General features: G+C 39.4%; 1 protein-coding gene across 1 annotated transcript; it reads left to right on the top strand.

Annotated features, from left to right (window-relative positions):
* The first annotated feature begins 9,121 nt into the window (after window positions 1–9,121).
* Window positions 9,122–10,612, top strand: LOC145410041 (uncharacterized). Its single transcript, XM_080280257.1, has one exon. It carries the CDS (start codon window positions 9,130–9,132, stop codon window positions 10,426–10,428), a length of 1,299 nt encoding a protein of 432 aa, XP_080136383.1. The 5' UTR covers window positions 9,122–9,129; the 3' UTR covers window positions 10,429–10,612.
* The last annotated feature ends 1,896 nt before the right edge of the window (window positions 10,613–12,508 follow it).

The following is a 12,508-nucleotide window of genomic DNA, read 5'->3' as shown; positions in this document are numbered from 1 at the left end:
ACACAAGGAAGGGGGGGCGAGGGAAGAGGCAGAGCTAAGGGGAGGGGACACAAGGAAGGGCGGAGGCGAGGGAAGAGGCAGAGCTAAGGGGAGGGGACACAAGGAAGGGCGGAGGCGAGGGAAGAGGCAGAGCTAAGGGGAGGGGACACAAGGAAGGGGGGAGGCGAGGGAAGAGGCAGAGGAAAGAAGAGGAAGATGCTGAGCGAGTGAAAGGAGGTAGGGATTGGGGGGGGGGGTGGATGTAAAACGGCGGGAGGAAAGGAATGTAGAATGAGAGGGAGGGGTGTTGAGGGAGTAAGGGTTAGGGAGGGTAAGGCATTAGTAGTTGAATCAGGTTTAACGGAAACAGAGGGTTGCCAAGGGTCGCTGTCTCACTGTCCCCTCAACCGCCCACCACGCTCTCTCTCTCTCTCTCTCTCTCTTTCCAGTACCCAGCCTAACATTTCCATACACGGGTGGAGCATCTGAAGTCCCAAGTACAATTCACCCACCTATATCGTAAGAGGTAGAGGTTGCTTACATGCCTAGATCGGTATGAGTATGATACATACACACTATACAGTATATATATATATATATATATATATATATGAAACCCATAAATTTATCCAAAAAGAGGAACTTTTCTATGAAAGAAAATGGAAGCACTGAAATATAACATGGAAACTAAATATGTATCCTTTATACTCCAATAAAATGTGCGAGAGTTTTCCATTTTATATTTGTAGTGAAGATATACAAAGAGAGATACGTAAAGCTTTCCGATTATGGAAAGAAGTTTGTAATACTAATTTCATTGAATTTCCAATGGATGTTGATACTGATATTGAGATACTCTTCATTTCTGGAAAACATAGAGATGAATCGCCATTTGATGGAGAGTCACGTTTTGGCTCATGCCTTTCCTCCCGGAAATAAACTGAGTGGAGATAGCCTATACATTTTGGTAATTCAGAGATTTGGCAGGAACATACAAAAAGTATTCCTAGACGTTTTGGAATTAGTCTATTCATGACTGCAGCCTTTGAAGTGCGCACACTCTCTTGCCCTGAATCACTCTAATGTTAAAGGTTCAATTATGAATCCATACTGGGTGAGAAACTATCCACCAGGTGTTAGGCTCAGCAGTAATCTTATTATTAAAGAACAACTTTATGGTCCACCAAATACACCTTCATGTAATGTGGATGCTATCGGAATTATAAATAGAAGCATCGCAGTTTTTCAGGGAGGATATTTTTGATTGATAGAAAATAATACAGAACTGAAACCGCCAACTAAGATTAGCACTTTTCTACCGAAAAATATTACACATTAATACATTTTATGAAAATGTTAATAAACACTTTTCTCAAAAAATTATGTCACTGGAATTAGTTAAAAAAAAAAAAAAAATGTAGAGGTACATTGTGGGATTTAGGTTTGCTTGAATATGTAAATAAAATAAATGCTGCATTTTTTTTTTTTTTTTTAATAATCATACATACCTCTTAGGGAAAGATGAGAGAAAAATAGATTTTAGGAATTTGTTGATATCAAATATGTAGCCAAGCGCCTCTGGGATGGTGTACCTGAGGATACAGACACTGCATTCAGTACAAGTAATAAGACTATTTTTTTAGAGAGTACGAGTTTGACAATACGTACTCTACAAAAAATAAACACTCCTCTAGGTTCTCTTTTAGGTTCAGAAAATTCATATATTAATTTACTAATGAAAAGTTTTAATAGTTGTATTAATATTTTTATATTTTTGAAACAGTATTAGTATTCAAATAATGAGAAACTGCCGATTTAACAAAATATGCAGGTATTTAGCTAAGTCTGCAATTCTTTCAGCAAGTCAGCAGAAATAGCAATATAGTTGCTGATTTTGCTTAAAATGCCAGTTTTACTAATTCACCACGACACATACTCTATACATACATATATATATATATATATATATATATATATATATATATATATATATATATAATATATATATATATATATATATATATATATATATATTTATATACACACAGTATCTATAATTTGCTTTATCAGGGGAGATATCGCATTTCCACTTACAGTAATAATATTTTGTCTGTGATATCAGTACAGTAATTTTACAGTAATGGTTATAATTATAGTGTATGTCACTTCCAATGGATTTGCTCAAGTTGCACTGGTTCCATTCCTGTCAGGAACAGGAGATGGGCGCCAGACTGAGTCACGGATCTTTCTTGTTCGGTACATACCCGTTTCATCCATTGCATGAGTGGTTTCTCTCAGGGATAGGTGACGGGTGCTGGACTGAGTCGCCTATCTGAGATATTCATTCTGATTGATTATTGTAAACAAACAAGTGAAGAATATCAAAATAGCATATTTTCATTATAAAAGACTGATTAATTGATAATTTTAAGCACTGAAATAAAGGAATAGTATCAGTATATTTCATCATCACCTTCGCCAACGAAGTTATGTTTGTCTGCACGATATCTCCCAAAGTTCTCAGTGAATTTGAGTGAAATTTTGAGGGAGTATGGATTATGGGCCAAGAAAAAATTGATTAAATTGGGGGAGGGGGATCCGGAGTGTCCGGCACAATATCTCCAGAAGTTCTCAATGAATTTCAATGAAATTTTGTGGAAGGGGGCCATGGGCCAAGAAAGAATTAATTAAATTCTGGGGCGGATACGGATCCTATATATCTCTTACAATATCTCTAAAAGCTCTCAATGAATTTCAATAAAATATTGTGGAAGAGTGGGCCATGGGTCAAGGAACAATTGATTTTGAGGGGCAGATCTGGATCCTTTGGAGTCCGCACAATATATTCACGGATCCGGATCCATTTTAATGGTTTTGGCGGAGGTATGCGCTCTCTTGAGTGCTTTCGAGTAATGTGTAAGGAGCTAAGGGGGCCACGAGGATGTCCAGCTAACCTCAAGGAAGGAATTGAGAGAGAGAGAGAGAGAGAGAGAGAGAGAGAGAGAGAGAGAGAGAGAGAGGGGGAGGGAGAAACTGCTGCACTGACAAGACAAATTATTTCCTATAACCCAGAAAAATATTTACTGTGCTGGGTGGTAAACATTAAATGACGACTAGTAGCCTAGTCTAGACTAGCATAGGGCTTCTACGCTTCTAATGGGGCAAAACTGTTGATGATGTATATACGAATTGGATGATATATATATATATATATATATATATATATATATATATATATATATATATATATGTGTGTGTGTATACGAATTGGATGATTCTCTCTCTCTCTCTCTCTCTCTCTCTCTCTCTATATATATATATGAGTGCGTGTAATGAACGTGTAATGTAGCTGTGATACTGATACAATTATTCATGTTCAGACTCATCTGTTAGTGAATATTTAGACACTAAAAATATTAATCTTCTGTAAATATGCAATAGATAGGTAGATAGAAATACTTAAAATTAATTTGTGGAAGTTAATGTCGGGTGGATGGTTACTGCGCACTTTACAGAGCGAGAAGCGAGAATGAGGGGAGAACAAAGCCAATACTTTCAGCCAATGACCTGGCTGCGTCCTTCAGGCGCGCGTCTGTGATTGGTCGCCTGAATTCAAGGCGTGGGTGCAGCGACCTCGGCATATATAAGAGCTGGCGGCCGGCCCGCGCCTCAGTGAAAGTTGTGCAGCTTATGGGGTAGTTGCTTGCAATTCAGAATTGCAATTATTTTGTCTTTCTTGTATATTACCCCGTTATTTTGTTTTGCCCAAGTATTATCGGTGATTCGTCAGTATTCATGAGATCATATATATTTGAGCTCATCAGACACTGCAGGTAAGTCTTAAGTTAGATAGCTACATTAAACATACCGAATTACAATGCTTATTTTTAATCATTAACTTCGAACTAATTATGTACTTATTCCACTTGATGCCAGAGATAAGTATTTACAAGTTTGCATTAAGTTCATTTTATTCAGTGTAAATTACTGCAGGTTCTATATATATATATATAATATATATATTATATATATATATATACATATATATATATAATATTATAATATATATATAATATATATATATATATATATATAATATATATATATATATAATGTATGTATATATATATATAATATATATATATATATATAATATATATATGTATATATATATATATATATATATAGATATATATATATGCAGAGACCGAGGTGGAGGGATTTGTGGGAAGTAAACGGGGTGGGGAGGGTTTATGGCCACCGTCCTTGGGATGGTGTCCTGCCATCTAGATTTTTTTTTTTTTTTTTTGTAGCGTCAAAAAATAGTTATGTGTTAGCGTCTTGCTGCATATATCCTTCAGTGCTTGCCTCTGTGTATGACTTTTCATAGCATCCCTCCCAGGTGTTAGCCTCAGGTGGAGGGTAAAGCCCCCGTCACACATTCCATAATTGAACCATGATAGCGCCACTAAGTTTGTAACGGCGTCATGGTCCTGATTCGGGGTCTTTTGTGGTCGATCGTGACACACATGAAGCACTCGTCCGAGACCTCGATAAATTCATTCATTGCCAGACGCCATGTATCCCAAACGGGGTGGCCAAGGGCTTAGAGTTGTTTTACAGGGAGGGGCACTAATCTTTCACCAACCCCACTTGACACGTAGGGATGCCAACAGCATCTGGTGTTCCCAGGCGGTCACCCATCCAAGTACTAACCAAACCCAATGTTGCTTAATGCGTGTTAATTTATCATGGAGCTCCCCGAATTTTCTACCCAACGTAGTGCTATCGTAAGTCTTATGTGACCCTATCGTAATCTTCATTGCAGCTACGTGTCTCTGTCATGGCCGTCGTAGGTCCTTTCGTGACAAAAAAAAAAAAAAGTTTCAGTGGCATTGTCATCAGAAGACACCGAAATCTAGGATAGGTAATGAAATACAGTGCACCATGAGCAACTGATAGTAAAAACATTTACACGTAAAATCTATATACATTTCTGTATACATAAGTAGTAATTGTGAAACACATCAAGGAAAACACGTTGGTCATCACTTGAAAGAAAAAATGTATTTTAGATGGGATAATCATTCACCCTGACTTATATTTACGTCAGTTATGGTCAAGCATTACTCAACAGGCTGTTGGCGGCTGGGACAGGGCAGGACTGAGCATCTCTTTGATCGAGCTCAAATTCTGGGGGGGGGGGAGCTTGTGGGCAAACCTGAAGCTATCGTGGTACTTTCATGGCACTATCATGGTGATCATGGCCTCATCGTGATGACAAAATGACTGTTGAAAATCTGCCAATTATGACAGTCTTACAGCTATCATGACTCCATCGTGACCCTTACGACCATCATGACACATACAGCCATTGTGACATTGTTATCGGCGTTTATCATGGTCAAATTTCATGACCGCCAATAACTGAATTAGTGGCGCTGTCATGGTTTGATTATGGAATGTGTGATGGGGGCTTAAAAGCAAGCAGTTTGTACATGCAGACAGCCATCGAACTGGGATTTCCATTAATTGATACATCACCATACTATTCATTGTCACAGAATATTATGAAGAGCAAAGTATCCATTGAAATATACTGGTATGTGACGGGATGTTTTCGTGTGCTACCATGATAGCATACACTGCAAGAGTGAGTATATTGGGGGCCTGAGGGGGCAAAGCTTCCCTAGTGCAGACTTAACTGGAGAGGTTCATGGCTTCAGACTGTCCCAACCATTAATCACATCTTGCACACCTTACTCTTTTCATTTCCATTTTTTTTAAATCTTGTATTTTCAGTTCTGATTGTTATTGGTCAAGGGGGGGGGTCTTCTCAATGGCATTACCTTTGGAAATGCATCTTTTTGGGGGTGTTTGACCTGAAATAACTTCCTGAATGTTTGGTGCAGACCTTTACCTTGTGATGACTGAATATAATTGCGACCATGCCGTCCGTCAATCATTCTTCTTGGAGGGGGAGGGGGTGCCCTAAATAAGCCTATTAGTAGTGAGGTGCATGACTAAGCCCAATCTTCCTGCTGTAGCCAAGTAGCAGTGGGTGGACCTAAGCCAGATGCAAACCATCCTTGAATCACGAATTCACAGGCAGCAGTTTCAGACTTGGTGTTGTGATGGTTGTTCCATGCAGTTTTAGAACACAGCCAACCTTGAATTTTTCTGGCATCATAAGGTTATACGCACCAAGGTGAGGTGTCTCAATTGTAGCACTGTAATGTCATGGTTTGAGGAAGAAACACTTGTGGCTATATAATTATACACATGTACCCTCTTCCTAAGAAAGCGGTGCATGTTTGGGAGGTTAGGGCAACTCCCATCCCTGGACATAGCAAGTTTGCAAGATTACAACAGCACCTTCCCCCGTTGGTATGGAGCTTTCACAGATATGTAAAGTTCAAGATGGTGAGCAAACAGAAAGGTTGATTGGCTTTCAAGCAGAGGTTTAGTGGTGGTTCAAAAGGCTGATGTCATGGGATTGATTTTTGATGCTCAGTTTTTTATTTTGCTATGGTAGTGGGAGGGAGGGGGGTTGATATTGGCAAAATTTGGCATTTTCAGTAGAAATGAGCATAAAAACATTTGAAACATATGAATCCCAGAAATGAGATAAAATAAAGAACTGAGTAGAAAAGGAAAAATCCAGTTGATGTAGCCTATTCGACTGCATTTATGAGCATGGCGGTGTACCATAATGTCAGCTCAAGTATGTTTCATTGAATATTTCACTGTTGTAATATCTGCAATAGTGTTTCAGGGAGGGGGGGGGGGAATGAGATTGTCTGCCAAAAGGAAATCGATAGTTGTCAGAAAGTACAAATTGATCAAGCAAACATTCAGTCGCAGTGCATCTAGTCAAGAGCAGTGTATATACTGTCTTGAATGATGACTGCTGACATCACCTTTGTTTCCACTGAAGTAATTGCACTGTCAGAATCCTTTATTGTAATCAGGTGGTCAAGCTCAGCTGGTTACCATTTCTTTGCAAATGAAGCAGACTAGTAGTGCAAAGTTGTGGATGGTTCTGCATTCTGCTTGCATAAAGTGCTCTCTAGTTAGCCCCAGATGTAACAGAGTTTAGGATTAATTGATGAGTAGTTTACTACCCAAGGAAACATAATATTATATGGATTCAGACATTTAAAAGCACCAACTACCATCCTTGATATCAGTGTCTCAAGTAGGTATAGCTAATGGAAATTTAAAGAGCCCGGGAAATGACAGTTGCATGCACATATACACAACATTGGTTGGCTTGAGTACTATATGTGTGCCGTGTATTAAATCATGTTAGGAAGAGGCAGAAATAAAGCAGTAAGATAAAATTCATGAACCTTTGATATATGTAAAAGCCTCTTTCTGTCCTTGTCATTATGTAGGTGTACCTATGCGTCGGACTGCATTTTATGTACTGATAGGATTGTGAGTCATCTTGGATTCAAACTTATGCTTAAGACATGGAAATCTCCACAAATGAGTTAAGCACAGGACCAAGTGATCTTAAGGTGGACAGTTTCAACAATGATGATGCCAGAAAGAAGCAGGGTCACGTGATGGCAGTTACACAAATGTCCCTCAGCTCTTCTAACCCCCAAAAGGGGGATGTTGGATTGCAGAAGGGCAGCTTCAGTCTGCAGTTCACAGGGTTCACTTTCCGATGAGCCTGGCTCAACAACAGCAATGACAAATGATAGTGCTCTTATCTGAGGCTGAGAAAGGCTTCTCAGATATCCGTTGCCATAAGTCATCAGGGTGATGAACAGCTGACTTACGAATCTTCCGTTTTCTAAACACTGTATATTGATGGAAGCCGGCATCCAGTGGCATTTGGGACAAAATTGCCAGCAATTTTTTGTGCATTTTCTTCCCCCTTGATGTGGTTACATTATTTCTGCAGAAAAGACTTAAACTGTGTAGTATGGCAGCCAACCTATCCACACGAGCCTGGCTGAGATGGGATGCTTCCAGGGAACAAGGATTATCAAAGCAAACTTCCACCAAAATGCATGCCCATATTTTGTATCCCACCATTAAAAAAAAAAAAAAAAACGTGTATTTCCATTTCATTCAAGCTGACCCACCAGTATATAATGTAACTTACAAGAATACTCATGCATAGTCCCTTAATATGATATTTTTTCCTCGAGTATAATAATGCCATATCAGAATTTATATTCCTCAGAGTGTTCTTATTGTGATATAATTCAGCCCGGTGTAGTAGCAAGATGTGTGACACTGGTACCAACTGCATATACATTATTTTGTTCAGGTAGAAGTTTTGTGCCCTCTACTTTTGAAGAATCTAGTTTCATGTATTATAGCAGTAGATTTTGAAAGAATGAGGTTATTACATATATATATGGTAAGCTCATTTTGTGCAGTTGCTGCACTTCAGTGAAGAAATAGCCTCTACCAAGAATTTTAATCAGTTCATCACACGACGTCATTCAGATTAAAGATCAGTAACATGAAATAATTATTTGTGCAACAAATATTATGCCAAATTAATAATGCTCTGACACAGTACTCTTTAAATACCCTTCAAAATGTGTATAATTATCTGCCATTTGTCAAAAGTGCTTGGCACTAGACCATAAAAAAGTAAATGCTACATGGTAAGACCAATGATGCCATGAGGCATGTATGTCATGCCCAGGAAGCTCTGTAACTTAAAGTCATGTAAGAAAAAAACGTAACAAGTGTGCCCAGTGATGCAGAATGGTGTACAGGGTTGCTTTATCCCGTGGATAATAATTCTTACTGTTTGAAATTGGCTCCTGTGATGTCAACATCATAGCCAGTCTCAGCTGTTCTTGAATGCGAGATTCTAAGTAGCATGCTTCCAGTATTATGGATAGTTGAGGAAAATATTACAGACTTTTACTGAGTACGATGACAGCAAATTAATAAAAATATCTAATTCAGTACAGAACTGAGATTGACCTGTAACTTGTCGTGGTCAGTAAAGGTTGTATCAAACCTACTGAGTTCAAAATGTTTCTGCAATGCTGAAAAATAAAATCTTAAGCTAACAAGACTGTGAAACAATATCCCAGGTCTGAGGGGGTTAATAGGACAACTGGTACTGCACTTCATTACTATATTTTCAATTTCAGGTGGAAGTAGTCGGAGATGGCAAGCCCAGTTTTGTGTCACCAAGAGGGTAGCAACTCCGTGTCTTGGGTGGGTGTTCCCAGGTCTAATCATTACCAGCCTTTAACACCTACCAAACCTAAGAATCATTATGGTGTATATTCATCCACCTTGGAGATGGGAAACTTCTCAGCTGGGAAGCATGTTTCTACAAGTGCTTTTTCCAAGGGAAATCTGCCAGTCAGCAAATCAGATCAGCATTACAACAGTCCAAAGAAATCTCAGTTTGCGTTAACAGGTTATGATACACATAATGAAGAGATGCTCTCACATACTCTGTCATCCAAGAAAATACTTTCTGACACCAAGGAAAATAAACATAGGTCACCCAAAAAAGAACAGAATGCAGCTCAGTGTTATGTCTGTAACAGTACAGTATCTCAGCATAAAAAATTCACCCAGCATCTCTTCTTTGGTTCTACCCAGTGCGTGAAATGTGGAATCAAATGTGAGGATTGTCTCACATTTAAACTATTGAATAGCTGTGTTAATGCAGATTGTGATCATTCTCTTGAATTCACACAGGATGCATACAGTTTTCTCATTTCTAAGTTTCTGGGAAAACTGAGAAACAAATCTGAAGAATCCTTAGCTCTTGGTTTTCTAATGAATATGAGAAGTTTGCACATTTTAGCAGATATTCCTCCTTGGAGGCCAGTGCTTTTAATGTGTGCTAAATATATAAAAACTGTATCTATTGAGTTTAAAAAAGAAATGGCTATTAGATCAAAGAGGAAGAAAGCAACCACCAAGCACAAAACAAGCCAGACCAATAGTAATGTGAGCAATATAAACTTTTGTGATAATGCTAATGATAGTGTGGCCCCAGATTTACACAGAGATACTCAGATCAATGGAATGAATGCATCTGAGCTTATCCTATCACAGGCCTATGATTTAAATGTGTTAGATCAGGAAGTGGAATATGTTGCAGTGCAGAATGGGAACACCCAGTGCCACAACATTGTTTCACCACCTACAGAAGCTCCACAACCAAGTAAAAAGCAGAAAACTGTTAAAGCAAAATCGGGATCCCTGATTAAAATGCCAGAAGATGGAAACTACTTGGTGCTTCGTGAATCAATAGAAGAATGTCCTATGTGCTATACTGAATTATGTCCATCCAGATTTCAAGTGAATGTGGAATCTTTTCTCATCACTACAGTCTGTACTGGGTGTGATCTCACCATTTATTTTGTGGTCTCTCCCAGTGTGTCTGTAGTAACTTGTGGCAAAGCAGGCAGGCCACCCAAGAAGAAACATGTAATCAAACAATGAAAAAACAGTTCACACACCCAAGAAGAAGCATGAAATCAGTTAAAGGCACGAGTAGTTCAAAAAGTAGTAATGCAGATATTGTTCATTAACCTCGCACCTGTTGAACCAGTATATAGTAGCTTCAGGTCGGATAATTTTAGTGTTGTAACAATGATGAATGTTAATGAACCATAGTATGTATTCATATGTGGGCACTTTGAAATATAATCTTTTGTAATCTTTGTATATTGCCATTTCATTTTCCTTCTTTATACTTGTGCTGAATCTTGGTAAGAGATAAGTATGGAATTGTAGTAATACTAGCGTTATTAAACCCTGACCACTTCTAAAGGAGAGAGGAGCTATAGCTTTCTGGGAGATTGATTTGCTTCAGCTCATAGTGTCCCCCATTCACTGAAGGTCTTTGTCTTTACTGAGTAAATCTTTAAAGAGGCAGTACAGCCCACCTCGGTGAGTGCTGCTTGTGGGTGTAAAGTTAACTGGTACTATAATACCTTTGCTACATGGCCACTGTGCCACCTGCTCTGCCTTCCTAACAATGGCTCATTCCTTTGGTCAAAAGGAAGGTGTCAGTTGAAAAAGGGCAGACAGATATCTGCAGCTTTGATGAGGATGTTGAGTGTGAAGGTAGGTAGGGTTAAATGGTGTGGACTGCTTGAGGTAAGCTAGGTAGTACAGGATAAAGGCAGTAAGGGTAGTTGCAGGATGAGGCCAAGTCAATAGTGTTGGCATTTAGAGCAGAGGAAATGCCCATTAGGCAGAGGTAATTTGGTAGCATCTTGACAGTTGTAGAGGAGCTCAGTTTCTCCCTCTCATAGGAACTGTGGTGTAAATGTAATGGGATGTATAAAAGCCCGCGTTGCTTAGCGGCAAAAGGGGGATCTTCTCTTTGGCTCACTGGTAACATGCGCGCATATGAGGTGCAAGGGCGAAGGATCGAATTCTGGCCAGACCAGTGATTAATTTGTTAAGTTTCAGTTTGGTTATTATATTGGTTGGCAGCGGTGTGGGATGTGAGATGAGGGCCTTGAGGGCAATGATGTTGTACCGCCTTACATCCCGGGGGTGAGCTGTCTGTGTGGTTCGCGGGCACCCCCTATTGATGGCCTCCAGTGTGCTACACTGCCACGTTGTGTTCGAAACTGACCAAATCAATCACCAGAGGAAGAAAAGAGTGATGTAATGGGGTGTATAAAAGCCCGCGTTGCCAAGAGGCAAAGCAGGGGATCCTTTCTTTGACTCAGTGGTAACATGCATGCGTATGAGGCGCGAGGGCCTAAGTTCAAAGCCCGGCCAGACCACTGTGATAAATTTGTCAAGTTACAGTTCAGTTATTACATAATGTTGTAAATGGCACAGACTTTGTGTGCTGGCAGTCACTAACTATTCCTTGACTGGGGAAGCATGGTTGCTGCTCTGGTACCCTGGATACGTTTTAAGCCACAGTGAAGCATAGCGGCTCAGTTTTGTTATTCCTGGGTGTGCATGACACAATGCTACCATGTTTGGAATGGCCTGGCTGCTGTCCCAGTGTGTGGGAGACATCAGTTGCACTGTGTTTACACTGGGATGGGTGCTGTGTGGATGCACAAAGTATGGAAGAACTCGTTAAAATTGTTTCCTTACAATGACGAGTTGCAAACTGAAACAAAAGTGCAGTAACAGACTGCAAAATGCCAAATTCAGATTTTAAAATGCTAGCAGTTGAGTCAGTGCCCTAAATGGGACTGCATACCAAGAAAACCAAGATTTAAAACTACAGTACACAACAGACAATATGAGAAACTGCATCTGAATAACCTGTTTAGTTACTAATCCCCAAAATCTTAAATGTACCAAAAATCACTTAAGCTGACTAAATGTGGTTAAGAGAAATGGGGGGTCTCTATGAGGTCTGTTAAAAAGAAAAAAAAAAAACTTTTTAAATAGTGCACCAACTAGCCAGTGTATCATGATCGCAACGGGAGCACCATGTAGCAGCAAATTTGAGCTTTCGTCAAATAAGTTGTATCACGCCATGTTAGTCATCAAGGTGCATGCACTTGAGTGAACGAGTGTTTAGTGCACTTGGCAAATTTCC

This window comes from Coenobita brevimanus, chromosome 84 (assembly GCF_032717465.1).
Source record: "Coenobita brevimanus isolate Jiangsu-jjx chromosome 84, ASM3271746v2, whole genome shotgun sequence".
In the NCBI taxonomy this organism is placed as follows: Eukaryota; Metazoa; Arthropoda; class Malacostraca; order Decapoda; family Coenobitidae; genus Coenobita; species Coenobita brevimanus.
The sequence above is the reverse complement of the archived record's forward strand: the minus strand, read 5'-3'. Positions and strand labels throughout refer to the sequence as shown.